General features: G+C 40.5%; 1 protein-coding gene across 1 annotated transcript in view; it reads left to right on the top strand.

Moving 5' to 3' along the window:
• The window catches only part of rttn (rotatin), a 167750-nt gene that overhangs the window by 127209 nt on the left and 24765 nt on the right, over positions 1-15776 (top strand). Inside the window, exons 33-39 of the mRNA XM_034170387.1 lie at positions 2727-2925; positions 4339-4436; positions 4525-4612; positions 4909-5110; positions 8879-8969; positions 9425-9575; positions 9883-10020. Of these exons, the coding sequence (XP_034026278.1) occupies positions 2727-2925; positions 4339-4436; positions 4525-4612; positions 4909-5110; positions 8879-8969; positions 9425-9575; positions 9883-10020 (967 nt within the window). The remainder of the gene's footprint in view (positions 1-2726; positions 2926-4338; positions 4437-4524; positions 4613-4908; positions 5111-8878; positions 8970-9424; positions 9576-9882; positions 10021-15776) is intronic.

Genomic DNA, 15776 nt, shown 5'->3' with positions numbered 1-15776 from the left:
TTAATGATGTGAAGAGTGGAAGCAGAGTGTCTTGCCACTGCAACCTGAAATTACGCAGGTGAGCTATATGTAATCGTGCAAATGTCCAAGTCAGTTGGGCCGGACATTAAACACATTTTTAACCTGCCATTTTTACTCATGATCTTCCTGACAACTGGATGTCTTTGGTACCCGGTCTCTCTGGAGATTGTTTCGGTACGACTGGTATGAGTGTGTTAAATGAGCACTATCTTACAGAGACTCCAGTGAGGCTTACGACTTGAATTATGAGGGAATATCTACTATGACTACTATACTCTACTATAGACTACTCTACTATACTTGCAGTGCTCTTCTGTACGTGATCCAGAAGATGCATCAGTGCTGAGGACCCCAGCAACTGGAAAAGGCCAAGGGCAGGCCCACATATCACATGCCTGTGACAAATAGTTGGCTGCTTTCAGCCAATAGGGATGGAGCAGTGATCTGTCTAGGTGTTTGCAATCAGGACTCAGGGTGGTTCTGTAGAGTGACTGCAGCAGTGCTCAAGCGTATGCTACCAGACCTGACCTAACCTGTTATGACAGAATTCACTTTAGGGCCCTGTCACACCTTGATGATTTAGCCAGCGTATGCCGACGTATGAAAATGCACCGAATACGCTGGACACATCAAATACGTTATGCCGCTGTCACACCTTGACCATTTAGCCAGCGTATGCTGACAGCCCTGTTTCCATCGAGCAGTCCAGGTCGATACTGCACGTTATGATACTGGTCAGAATGGTTAAGTCTGGCTTGGTTTGCGTTTCCACCATTGGCAGAACCCTTTTGTTTGGCAGGCGGAAAACATAAATATTGACAAGCACATCATTGAGCATGCGTGCGCTGTTGCGCGGCCTCGTTTCTCCACATGGAGGCCAAACACAGTCATGTAACATTTTTTACATTTTATTTTATTTTTGTCTTGGTGGATCATAGGATTTATTTTCATTGCATGCAGAATGCTGAAGAATTGACTGATGTCTGTGGTAATCGTCGTGAATGAATGAGGCGCTGTGACCCTTTCAACTTTTAAAATGAGTTAATTTTCTTGTTGTGGTACAAAGTGCTGGCATCCTCTTGTTCAGGCTGAGAAACGCACAAAACACAGAGGGACTTCTCTAAAAATGTTATGTTTCTTCAGACACGACAAGGAACTAAAGTGTTTTCAGACGTCATTTTACAAAATCAAGACGCTTTATGTGGATAAGATCTCATCAGGCTATGATGATGAATCTGACTGAAACAACATAACAGATAAGATTAAGGCTTTATATTTGCTCTGTGTGTGAATGGCTTTAATATTTGAAACAGTCTGATCCACTTATATTGAGACATTCTGGGCGAAAACTGCATTTGAGATTCACAAGTATATTGGTCTAGTAGATGGCAGTATTCTCTTTCCTTTTGACGGATGGGGGGGGGATGATGTGAGCAGATCACTTGAATTTCCCATAATGCCTTTCGGCACATGTGTCTGTTTAATGCTCACACTTTCAGAATTAGCACATTACTTTAAAAATATGTGCAATATCATATTTTCACTTTATAAAAATGACAGAGCTGATGTTAATTTTGCTAAACTGTTCGGAATTAGTTGTTTATAAATAAAGCCATGAGTGAAAAATGCTTTGCATTTCATGGCTTCTGCCCAGTGTCTGAGGTGATGTATGTTGAGAGAAAAGCAATTTCACAATTTTCCTTTCTGAATGTGCAAGGAAAAGAAAAGAAAAAACTCACATATGGTGGAGAAATGATGAAAAAAGATCAAAAAAGAAATTATGCTTATGCTTTTCCTTTTTTATCAATCTGTTATGGTCAGCGCTCTATTATTTGCTGTTGTGTGTTGGGGGAACAGCCTGTCTGTTAGGGACAGTAACAGACTGGACAAATTTGTCAGGAAGTGCATGTCAGTAAAGGGGAGGGAGGTGGCCTCTGTGGATGAACTGGTAGAGTGTAGGTTGAGGTGTATTATGAATTCCGTTATTAACAACAAATCTCATCCTCTACACGACACTGTGGTTGCTCAGAAAAGCAACCGCAGTGACAGATTCCTCTCCATGAGATGCAGGACTGAGAGGTATAGAAGATCATTTGTCCCGGCCACCATGAGATTGTTTAACGCTTCTTATTAATGTAGTTTTACTTCCATGTGTTTTTATATTTGTCTTATTTATTGGTATTTTATTGTATGGATGAATTGTGTATGTATGTATGCTCTTGGGCAGATGAATTTCCCCTTACAGGGGATGAATAAAGTATTTATCTATCCATCTATCCAACCCCACCCGGCTCAGTCAGAACAGCAACATAACTCCTTGAAGAACAGTGGTGAACAATGACAGATGTAAGTTCAATCTGACAACACCTGCACTTCTGTGCCCAAGAATTTTTGACGTACTCTCGGTATTACAACGTATATCAGCGTGCTTCACTGTGCTGTTAACTTGTACAAAACTTACCCATAACGTATTAGATGTATGCCAGTGTTTTTAATACGTTTGACATATGCTGGCTAAATAGTCAAAGTGTGGCAGGGGTTTTAGCAACATTAATTATGGTGCAACTAAAGTCTTGCTTCAGTAATTTGAGAAAGTGGAATAGTTGCTGGTGATGGTCAGTGTCGATGACATTATCATCCATACAAAAAACAAACAAACAAACAAAAACTAGTCAGTGTGCTTAATGCAATTATTTATCTTCCAGAATCCATGTGTCCATGATGAAGTGTCTGGTGCGTCTTTGGTGGGCCTTCCTGCACTCCAGGCTTTGCTTTACCACTGTCAATACTTCCAACAAATGGCTGTCTGTGCCTCAGCTTGTTACCGTGGCAGGTACACTTATAACCTGCAACCTCACGTCACCACCACTGGTGGCACTTGTCCTGTGGAGAGCGCTTCCCTTGGTAGGTCTGTGTTGTATAAATTTATTGGTCATTTCGATGTTAGTATTTTTGTAGCCAGTATTTGCTTGTTGAAAACATGCTTAGAGTTTTCTTACCCCCTTTTTGATAGGTAGGATTGGGTATTGGCAAAGGCCTCATGATATGATACATATCTTGGGAGCCACAATACGACTGTATTGCAATCCATTGCAATACAGAAATTACTGGGAATTTTTAAAAGGGTGCTCAGAATACAACTTGTTGTGTACCATTTGTGTCATTTAATTTACATCACGTTATGCTGACAGACTATAGATGCATGTGTGAATGCGTTTGTCTATATGTGGCCCAGTGAGAGAGTGGTGTTCTGTCCAGGGTGTATCCCGCCTCACGCACCATGACTGCTGGGATAGGCTCCATCCCCCTAAGACACTTAACTGGAGGAAGCAAGTATAGAAAATGGATGGATTGTGCTGTCGGACATCAATTCAGAATAATTTATTTTGAAATTTCCGTTCCAGTTGATTGGAAGGGTATTTTACATTGTAGTTTCATTGAACAAACTAAAGTGAAATATGCCATAAAATCATATGAAGATAAAGTGTGAGAATTTGTGTGACTGAACTACAATGAAGATGCCTGACATATGAAAATAATGCATTTATCTTTTCCTTCACTTGTTTGTAAATCCTGGACATTCTCATGTGCCAGAGAGTCGGGTTAATGTAACGTGATGCGGCTTCATAATGTTTATCAGTTTGCAGTATTATGCCTGAAGTCGAGGTTTGCCACAAGGCCAGAGTTTGCACACAGTATTTGTTTTTATTACTGTTTTGATTTTCAAAACAAAGTGCAGCCACACATCGGGTTTAAACGGTGAAGATGCTGCACTTATATTTTCAATCATGCTTACCTTGGAAATAATGCCAGAGGGGGCCTGGTAGTGCGAGGCAATCAGCCTACTAGCCCTGCAGTGAAATCTGCAGGAGCTGTGGTTGGAAGGATTTGAGGGAATTTTAGGGCATTTTAAATCTGGTTCATGCATTATGAGGGGTGGCAAACTCAATACAGTATTGTTTAGGAAAAATATTGTGATACTCAGCTGTATCTTTTTTTTTTTTTTTTTTTTCTTACATTGCATTCTGTTTTTCTGCTGTACTTTTGCTTATTTTTTCACAGGTGAGTTGGGCTGAAGATATCTTTTCTTTTTTTTTAATCTTGGATCAGATATATACAAGCTCATTTTGGTTGGGGAAAGCTGTTTTAATGCAAAATGTTTTGTTTGAAAAAAAAAAATAATAATAATACATGTACCCAATAATGTACCACCCAGCCTTGATGTAAGTACTAATGTGAGCAGCTCAGAAATGTTTAACATTGTGTTTTGATTCAATGAAGCACATTTTCATCTGTCATATGCTTATTCTTATTTAGATTCTGAGAATTCTTTGTGGTTTTGGAAATACGCTCCACCACCACCAGCTATGGAGCCTAGTGGACCCTCCAGTTCCCCCTCCACCTTCAGCACTGTGGTTGGAAAAACAAACACATTTATATTAAGTAAATAAACCACTGAGTTGATATAAGGTGATCTTCATATTGCTGTGTTACCCATTACAGATTGGAGGTTCAGCGTCTCTGACACCCGGTGCTCTGTCCCCACAAAGTGTCACGCATGATACTCCTGCCAGCCGACTGATGGCTCAAGGTACACAAAATAATGTTAAGTTGCTTGTTTATCTATGGGTATTTACTGTCATTGGAACACAGCATGATTTATTTCTTCAAGCTGTGTAAATTTTTACTGTGAACAGTAATTCCCCTGACTTCCTCTTATCAATAATTCTGTTTCACATATACAGCCCACACTAAGAGAACACTGTTCCCTGGTGTTTGGCTTTTGTTGCCATTTGTGATCATGTTCATTGTGTGTTTGCTCACAGACAGAAGTAAATCACAGCCTGCAAAGTTTTTCCATTAGCTGTCTATTGTTTCATCTCACAGGCCAGAGTGTGACTGACACCAGCGACTCTGTTACCTCCCAAGATTCCCGACAGAGCCGGTCCTTTGCTGTGGAACCTGTTGTCATGGTAACTCCTGACCTCCTGACAGCACACTGTGGCCTGCTCGCTAACATGCTTGCCATTCTCCCAGATTTCACCCTCGCTGCCATCCAACACAACCAGCTCCTTCAAGACCTGGCCAGGTAAGATTGTACATGCTTGTTCCACATTAGTCTTGAAGGCGGGGACTTTCTGAGTTATAAAAATATGGTAAATCCCACATTTTTTGTGCCAAGGGTAATAGTGAAAAACTGAGTGGATTAATTGATTCGTCCTTAAAAGAAAGTATTTTCTTCATAGATAAACTTTAAGTCCTATATGGGCCATGAGTCCCATTTGAGCCGGTGCTCATCCTTGAATTTTGTAGTGTGATGTGGCTGAGAGTGTATGACTCAGTCCCGCTAGACTGGAGTCATGGACTCCCCCCCACTGTGTGGCAACTTGGTACTTTTCAAAGCAAATAATTTGTATGATCCACAATAAATTTACTTCCACTCTATTCATTAACAGCTCCCCCATATTTGCATGCATGTGGCTCTCATTCACCGATTCTAAATTTTAAAGTTCAGGGCAGCTATCGCCCCTGCTGTCCCCCTGCTTCTGTTGCCTAAGTGTGAGCTTATGTACACTGATTCCAGTTTAGGCTGTTACCTCTCAGGCAAACTAAAATGGAAAACATTCATGTGCACTTTATCATGATGGTGCATGTACACTCGCTGTGCTGCACTTTGTACTTGTGGCAGAATAATTAAAACAGGAACATGCATTGAGATAACGTTTCAACTTTGTTGCACTGCAGAAAACATTGCACATGGCTACAATCACCCTTGGCCTACTTCCCAGCATTTAACAGCCTGATGGCTGAAGAAATTAATGAATTGGAGTAGAATGACCTAAGCAGCGGGTCACCCCTTTGAGTCTGGTCTGCTTGAGGTTTCTTCCTCAACATCATCTGAGGAAGTTTTTCCTTACCACTGTCACCTGTGTGCTAGGGGTTGGTAAGGTTAGACTGGTGCTATATAAAATGAAATAAATGTAATAAATTAAATTGAAAATGGTGCTGGAGCATTAACCAGGAAATGGTTATTACAGGAAAGTCAGATTTTAACTGGATGGATGGACATTACAAAGGACATTTGCAATATGGAAAAGATAACAGCGTGTGCCAACTATAAATTGGAACAGTTTACCTCATGTTGGATAAAATGGATCCACTATGTAACACCTCATAGGCCTGATTTTGTTTTCTCAGATCATTAGTTAAGTTGTAACTACAGTTTACTCCCTAATTGTTTTGGTTCTGTTTGCATTATTTTCTAATATTGCTTTACAACATTTTGTGGGGAATATGTGCTTTTGAAATTAATGTAAATTGATATTGATAGTATGAGGATGATGAACACATAGTGGACACAGTATATGTTATGTATGTATTTGGCACGAAATGCTAATAAAAAATAAATTATAAAAAAAAGAAAATGGTGTTAGAAACAGTGGCACGGTAGATTAGTGGTTAGCACTGTTGCCTCACAGCAAGAGGGTCATGGGATCGCTTCCCACCTGGGACCTTTCTGTGTGGAGTTTGCATGCTCTCCCCGTGTTTGCATGGATTCTCTCCAGGTGCTCTGGCTTTCTCCCACTTCCAAGGACATGCAGATTAGGTGAATTGGTGACTCGAAATTGACCGTGCATGTGATTGTGATTGTCTGTCTATATATTTGGCCCTGTAATAGATTGGTGTCGTGTCCAGGTTGTACCTCGCTTTGCACCCTTTGACTGCTCAGCTATGTTCCACCCAACCCTCACCCTGTGATCCTTGTTTGAAGTAAGCAGGTATAGAAAATGAAAGAATGAATTGTGGTGGAGACTATTTTCGGTAATCAACCATAAATGTGTGTTTTCACAGTAGCCTTCAGCTGAGCCTGTACAGTGGGGAAATTTTTTAAAAGCAGTCATGGCTGTTTTTGTTTGTTTGTTTAGATTTTGGAAGTAAAAACTGTTCAGATGTAGCCAAATCATTACATCTGAACACAGCTGGTAGGTGCTTCTTGTTCTGTGATGTGTTGTGTTTGTCATAGTCCAAAAACAGGTGGTTTTTCTTTTTCATCATGCAGCGCTGCTCTCAGCACCTGCAGCTACTCTGTTGCCCGTGTCTGCAAGGTTTGGAGCAGAGTGGCTCAAACAACTCTGCATGGCAAATGCACTTAAGTGAAAATGCTGGCTAGAAAAAAAAAATTACTTGAGTGAAAGTATACTCAACAAAAATATAAACGCAACACTTTTGGTTTTGCTCCCATTTTGTATGAGATGAACTCAAAGATCTAAAACTTTTTCCACATACACAATATCACCATTTCCCTCAAATATTGTTCACAAACCAGTCTAAATCTGTGATAGTGAGCACTTCTCCTTTGCTGAGATAATCCATCCCACCTCACAGGTGTGCCATATCAAGATGCTGATTAGACACCATGATTAGTGCACAGGTGTGCCTTAGACTGCCCACAATAAAAGGCCACTCTGAAAGGTGCAATTTTGTTTAATTGGGGGGGATACCAGGCAGTATCTGGTGTGACCACCATTTGCCTCATGCAGTGCAACACATCTCCTTGGCATCATCCGTGAAGAGAACACCTCTCCAACGTGCCAAACGCCAGCGAATGTGAGCATTTGCCCACTCAAGTCGGTTACGATGACGAACTGGAGTCAGGTCGAGACCCCGATGAGGACGACGAGCATGCAGATGAGCTTCCCTGAGACGGTTTCTGACAGTTTGTGCAGAAATTCTTTGGTTATGCAAACCGATTGTTTCAGCAGCTGTCCGAGTGGCTGGTCTCAGACGTCTTGGAGGTGAACATGCTGGATGTGGAGGTCCTGGGCTGGTGTGGTTACATGTGGTCTGCGGTTGTGAGGCTGGTTGGATGTACTGCCAAATTCTCTGAAACAACTTTGGAGACTGCTTATGGTAGAGACATGAACATTCAATACACGATCAACAGCTCTGGTTGACATTCCTGCTGTCAGCATGCCAACTGCACGCTCCCTCAAATCTTGCGACATCTGTGGCATTGTGCTGTGTGATAAAACTGCACCTTTCAGAGTGGCCTTTTATTGTGGACAGTCTAAGGCACACCTGTGCACTAATCATGGTGTCTAATCAGCATCTTGGTATGGCACACCTGTGAGGTGGGATGGATTATCTCAGCAAAGGAGAAGTGCTCACTATCACAGATTTAGACTGGTTTGTGAACAATATTTGAGAGAAATGGTGATATTGTGTATGTGGAAAAAGTTTTAGATCTTTGAGTTCATCTCATACAAAATGGGAGCAAAACCAAAAGTGTTGCGTTTATATTTTTGTTGAGTGTAGAAATATAGTTTTATAAAGAATGTTAAAGGTGGCCAATACCTGTGTTCCTGCCCCTGCAATGAATCATTCATAAATTGATTTTTCGATTCAGAATAGTCCACATCGACATTGTGCTGCAGGTTTTTTCCCTCACCCTTAGACAATACAGATGAAATGCGTTGTTCAAGCACACAGGTGTTGTGACTGAGATTTGAACTCAGCTGGTAGCCCAACTTCCCATCCCACAAAGCTACCTGCTGCATCAATTTCAGTCAGTCATAAAAAATGTCAAACCTTTTTCAACAGTGCATATGTAGTATTTTCTCCCCATTAAAAAATGTAAAACCAAAACAAACTATTTATATAGTAGCGCCTTGGGGCAACTGTTTGTTGTGATTTGGCGCTATATAAAAAAAAATTGATTGATTGATTGATATAGTACTGGAGACTGAATGAAATGTTGATTAATGAGTAATTGATGCATTGAAAATATTTGTCTTGCCCCAAACCTTTTTAAGAGGAAATGTAGAGCACAAAACATCGTCTTTATTCTTTTCCTCAGCCTCTTTGATATTGAGCCTATTGAGAAATGTCTGTGTGAGCTGAAAACCCCCAACATCCTACCAGGAGAGAAAGAAGACATCAAAAACCAGGTGAGGAACACAGTGACAGCTCTGAGGAGCTGTTAAAAAAAAAAAAAAAAAAATTTTTTTTGACTTGTCAAGGCAAATAAGTAAAAAAAAAAAATTACTCCTGTTGGTACACAGTGTTGGTTTCAGTGCCGTGCTCAATTATTTAGTTATTCATTTCTCTTTGAATTCATTTCTATTCAAATGTTGTGGTTGTTTAAACATTGTGCATAAACAGTGTTAAGAATAACAAGAAATTATGCTTATTTCTCTTCCACATCATTAAAAGTGTGTTTTTTAAACCCAGTGTTGAAACATTTTCTTTAATTAACTTTGCCTTTTTTCAAAAAACATGTACATCTGTTTGCATGCTTGCATTTATTATCATTCATTAAGTGTTATTATCTGTTGGTGTGTGTGTGTGTGTGTGTGTGTGTGTGTGTGTGTGTGTGTGTGTGTGTGTGTGTGTGTGTGTCCAGCTTGTCACCTTGCTGCAGTTCATCTCCGGTTTTTCCAAGCTGTTGCAGACGTGTGCCACATTAAGTCCAGATCTGATTGGCCAGATGAACTTCCTGAAACGGTTTCTGACATCTCTGGTGGGAGTGCTCATGCTGGATACGGCAGGCCTGGGTTAGAACCTGATTACTTATTCATATGCGATATAAGACTGGAAGTAATCACTTGTTGAATAAAGTTGGTAATAATAGTCAAAATAATTTAAATTGTTTTGTCATTTTCCGTGTATACCCTCTATTCCTTGTTCGAATTGTTTTGACAGGTAAATCTGCATCTAAATCCCACCGGCAGGGCTTTGTCCTTTTCTGTGTTCAGACATTTATCCCATATTATGTGGCAGTATGTTGTGCAGTAGGATTTGTGGCGGCTTTGTGGATCTTTTCATGTGAGAACATTTGTGAATTAGTTTTTCCCTCCTCAGATGTAGGTACCCAGGATGCATTGTGTGTGTGCTGGGAAGACGTGTTTATGCTGCTGACTACTTTGTTGAGGAGGGACGGCTCCACAACATACCCATCTGTCTCTGCTGCACTGGGGAGACGCTGGCGGACATTTGGAGGTACACAAAACTGTGTGTGTGTATGTATGGATGTGTGTGTTTTAAGTGCATAAAGGTGACAAAATTATTTTTTTGTTTTAGGCTGCAGAATGAAATCTGTAAGACCTATTAGAAAAGAAAATGTTTCTGGTAACATAAAAAATAAAAACAGTAGTTAGGTAGTGTCTTTTTTTTTGGGGGGGGGGGGGGGCGGTCCGTTGTGTTTGTGTAAGTTCCATCTACTCTAAATCTACTCTAAATCTTGGACTTTATTTAGTATTTTGATTTATGTTAAAATTTTGGGGGTGATTTTGAGATATGTCCAATGTGTACAATGTGTACTGCTTTGTCCATTTAATCAAAACTATTTACTATTTTTAAGACCGAAATATTCCATGGTGCCAGACAGAACAGTGTTTACATTGTTCTGACAACTGATTATGGAGTACACAGGTGTCCTCATTCCACCGATGGATTGGTATTTGCCAGGGAGGGGGTTGATTTACGTACATCTGCCATCGACTGCCCTGCTCTGTAAATATCAGTATCTGCATTGTCCATTGATAAACCCATATCAGTTAATCAGTGTGTGTGTGCATGTGTGTGCGTGCTATGGCTGTCAAAATAGCATGTTAATTTAGATTATTTAATTACAGCACCTATGATGTTAATTTTTTTAATTTACATTAATCGCCCTTTGATTCTTTTTGTTTTGACTTAACTGACTGGGTCTGTAAATAAAGAGTGTTTTTGAGAGCAATAACTAATATGGGTGTCTGTGCCTTTGGACACTTTTTGAACAGTTTAAACAACAGCACCAGACCAGAAGTATGTTGTTGTTTTTTTTAAATAGCGCCAAGGGAAAACGATGCTGTCAGCACATCTGCAGCACATGGATTAGCTTTATGTTGTTCTCTGATGTGAGGAATTAAGAGCCTCTATAATGTTTCTTCCTGCTCAGCAACAAATACCTGTTAAATACTTTTAACAACAAAGTAACTTGCTTTAATAACTCATTAATTTTGGTCAAATGTGGGTAAGGTTGGTATGTAAACAGTTGAGGTTTTGTGCTGAAACTCTTAACGGCTTTAAAACAATCTAAAAATGTTTGATTCATGATGGTTTTCATCCAGATTTTAATGTTTAATGGCCAGATTTGAAAATGAAATGGTCTTGGATCCAATACTGTGTAACACAATTTTTGTTCCTGGCAAATAAGTGTCTCTTTCCAACTACATTTATTGCAAAACAATAGAAAAAGCCCAATTTTCATGCCAAACTTTGTTTTTTTGGGGCTGCACAGCAATTTATATTAATTCAGCACGGTTTATTTTCAAACATTGGAAAACAATTTTACAAAGTTAAAAATGAACAGTTTTCCTTGATTTGCGAATGTGCAACGAATCTAGCAGACCCCAAATGTAGTCCCCCATCATGTTTTCATTGTAAGATCCCTGATATCTGTGTTCAAAATCCATTATGTCTTGGTGGAAGCGTTCCCCATGTTCTTCTGAGTATACCCCCATGTTGTCCTTGAAGTTGTCAAGGTGAGCATCCAGAATGTGGACCTTCAGTGACATCCTACAGCCCATTTGGCCATAGTTTCTCACCAAAGTCTCAACCAGTTCCACATAATTGTCAGCCTTGTGGTTGCCCAGAAACCCATGGACAACTTCAACAAAACTTTTCCATGCCTCCTGTTCCTTTGCTGTCAGTTTCTTTGGAAACTCAGGGCACTCTGATTTTCTTGACTTGCGGTCCAATGAAAACACCACCTTTCACTTTTGCCTCTGACAGCTTTAGGAAAAAGTCTTGAAGATACTTGAATGCTGCAGACTCTTTGTCAAGTGCTGTGACAAATTGTTTCAAGAGACCCAGTTTGATGTGCAGAGGAGGGAACAAAACCTTGTGAGGATCCACCAATGGCTCATGCTTAATGTTACGGCTTCCAACTGAGAATTCAGTCCTTTCAGGCCATTGCTTTCGGTGATAATATGCTGCCCTGTCTCTACTGTCCCAAAGGCAGAGAAAACAGGGAAACTTGGTGAAACCTCCCTGGAGTCCCATCAAAAATGCCACCATTTTGAAGTCCCCAATGACCTCCCATCCATACTCATCATAGTTCAAAGCTTCCAGCAGATATTTGACACAGTTGTAATCCTCCTTGAGATGCACTGAATGAGCCAAAGGAAGTGATGGATACTTGTTCCCATTGTGCAGTAGTACAGCATTCAGGCTTCTGGATGAGCTATCACTGAAGAGTCTCCACTCATTTGAATTACATGCAATTCCAATTGCATTGTACAGTCCTGAAATGTCACAACAATAGCACAAACTCTCTTCCTTGGCAAAAAAGCCAGAGAAAAGTTGGTGACGTTTTCTTTGGCTTGTTACCTGCACACTTTTCATCCAACAAGTCCCACTCCTTCAGCCTTGAGATCAAAAGCTCAGCATTTGACTTTGTCAATCCAAGCTCTCTGAGGTCATTCAGATCTCCTTGACTTGGGAAGTAAGGATTCCTCTCACAAACTGTATCTGTAATGTCATAGTCCACTTCACTGTTCTCCCCATCCTCTGATTCAGTGCTTTCTTCTTCTGATGGTTGTTTACTTTCTGGAGGTGAAGGTACAGGAAGCTCAGCACTATGTGGCACTGGTGCAATGGAAGATGAAATGTCAGGATAAGGAATAGCAGGTGCATTCTTCCCACTTCGGCGTTTGGAAGGATCCACCATGCAGAAGTAGCAGTTGGTTGAGTTGTCAGTGGGTTCACGGCATATTCTTGGAACAGCAAACTTCATTACTCTCTTTTCCCCTCTGTTGTTTAGGTTGTTTAATTTTCTTTGATTAAAGAGTGAAATATTCATGAACAAAGGAGATTCTTCAAACCTCAGTAAATTATTTTCCTGTTCTTGCTCAATCTGTACACATGAGGAAGGTTTTCATAAATATAATTGCTTTGTCAACATTGTATTTATGTTTGAAATGATGTTTGAACCCTTTTGACATGATCACAAAAAGAAAATATGATGACCACAACTCTGACAAATGGACTTTTCCAGAAATTAGTAGTGACCACTCAGTGAATGCGAAAACTGGTTAATTTGCTATTTCATTTTCCTGACCACAAAACCAAAGTTTGGAGGTCAAGACCACTCTTTTCTCTTTTGATTGGATGTGAAGAAATGGTTTATGGTTTATTATGGTTTTAACCAGTGGCGGTGCCAGGAAATTTTGTTGGGGGGGCTGATGGGGAGCTGGGGTAAAAGGTGGAGGGGCTCCACAAAATGTCGTCGAAATGAACAATATATAGTAAATTGCTTTATAAATACCAAGGTATATGTTTTAGTCACCCATGCTCCTCTAAAATGTGGTATCAATGCACACACACATCAGTTCCTGAGCTCACCACGAGCTCAGGAAGTGGACGCTCGTTTTGGCCAAACAACAATATACAGCTTGTGTATATTCTGTGTTAGTGCGTGGCTGCGGCCAACGTGCTTGATGAATTCCTGCGCAAAAAGTAGTTCCCAGATAATTGTGATATATTCCTGTGAGATAATAAGTATATCTCATCTAAATCAATTCTAAAATTTCCTAGTAATAAAATTATAAAGATAAGTGAAGTTTTAAGAGTGGCCGTAATAAATATTTAGGAAACCTAAATTTTTGAAGTATGGAGTTAAATTTGTCTCATTAATACTTGCAAATGCACAGAGGGTGATTTACAAATATCCTTTGATATGTACACATGCTTTGTGATCCACAAACACAAATTTCTGATTTGTAACTTGTGTGTGGGTTTTTATAAATTGTTTATTTGCAAAACTGAAAATTCTGTTTGTGAATTGTGATTCAGCATTGGTGGATCACTGAACACACACATTTATCACTTTGCTCAGTTATGCAATATTGAGACATTCTCAGTGCAAAACTGCAGTGGAGATCCACAAATGAGTCAGTCGCTATTCACATTATTGGCAGAATTATTGGGGGGGCTGGGGGGGGGGCTTGGCTCATTATTGATGGGGCTTGAGCCCCCCCTTGGCGCCGCCACTGGTTTTAACCCAGGAACAGGACAAAAGTGAAAATTTGTTACTTAGTGACAGGAAATCCTACACAATCCCCCCCACACACACACACACTCACCCAAGTGCCACCATGTTCTAAATTTCTGGTGAGAGCATTGTGTAAACCTGTAGCTCATCACCAGTGCTGATGATGTTCAGAAAGTCGAGGTCGCTGTTTGAACATTCCTGCATGTCCTGCGAGACTTGCTGATGCAATTGCTTCTGCTCTGCCATTACCAGCTTCAGCACAGATTGCATGGACACACTCCACACGGCCAAATCCTCTCTCAAAATGGAAAGTCCCGAACCTGTGCTTATCCCCACCTCATCCACAAGTTATTGGATGGTGACACAATGATCATCCATGACCAAAGTCCATGTTGTGTGAATCACTTGGTCATTTTGGCTTGTGGATGGCATACCACATTGTACTTCTGAATTTACTGATGTTTGTCCATGTGTTAACTCTAAGGCTTACTGCTAGGGACTGATGCACTTTTTGGATGCAAAAAAATTGATGCATTTGCAAGAAGGTTCCCTACACCTCCCCACCAAATGACAACTTGTACACTTCATTTATCTCCGTGGGATAAAGTAAGGTCGGATATGTTTTTTTGAATGTGCCTTGTACACACAGTATAGAAACTTAAGTTTGAGCTATCATCATGCATGAGAAAGTATCATGCCAAAATCAAAAGAAATGAGTTTAGACTTGAGAAAAAGAATTGGTGATGCTCACAAAGTAGGAGAAGGCATTATCACAGCGTTTCCAAGTATCAAGAACTGGAGCAGTGTTTGTTATGAACAATGCATGACTGGCACAGAAGTCCAATAACAAACAACCACTCAGGTTTAGATCAGGGAGGCCGTTCCTCCCAGACACACCTCTACAGGTGTCTCTGTCATTGCCCACATCTGCATTGAACATATGGAGTGAGACGAATAATAAAAAAATTCAAAGAGAGCTGCACAGTACAGAACAAGCCTGGCAGAGGTAGGAAGCGCAGAGTGACTGAAACGATTTCAGCGGCTCTGGAGAGAAAACTGTTTAGAGTCTAAAGACCCCAGAACAACTGCAAAGAAAAAAGTGATTGACTTAGCCAAATCAGGAATTGTAGTGTCAAAGAAGACAATCGCTAAAGCCCTGGACAGGAATGGACTGCGAGGTTGCAGATCAAGTAAAACTCCACTTCTGCAGAAAAGACACCTTCAAGCCAGACTAAAGTATGCTAAGGACAATCTGGAGAAAGATTATGCATACTGGAACCATGTCCTTTGGTCATATGAGACATAACTAGAGTTCCTTGGCCAGAGAGACGTTGCTTTTGTTTCGGGAGACGCATATAACTCACTGTCCCCACAGTGAAACACAGCGGTGGGAGTATTATGATGTGGAGATGCTTCAGTGCATCTGGAACTGGGAATCGCATCAAGGTGGAAGGAATCATGAAGGAAGAAGGATATGTGAAAATTTAGAAAGAAAACCTCAAGCAGTCAGCAGCCAAACTAGGTCTGGGTCATTGTTTTGTGTTTCAACGCAACAACTACCCAAAACATATGTCGCTCCTGGTGGAGAACTATCTGCAGAAGACCAAAGTGAATGTTATGGACTGGCCTGCACAAAACCCTGACTTTCCATTGAAAATCTGTGAGGTGAACTGAAGACCAAGGCCCGTGCCAGAAGGCCAAAAATCTGGAGGAGCTTGAG

This window comes from Thalassophryne amazonica, chromosome 1 (genome assembly GCF_902500255.1).
Source record: "Thalassophryne amazonica chromosome 1, fThaAma1.1, whole genome shotgun sequence".
Classification (NCBI taxonomy): domain Eukaryota; kingdom Metazoa; phylum Chordata; class Actinopteri; order Batrachoidiformes; family Batrachoididae; genus Thalassophryne; species Thalassophryne amazonica.
Note: the sequence above shows the minus strand (reverse complement) of the source record. Positions and strands in the feature narration are given on the sequence as shown.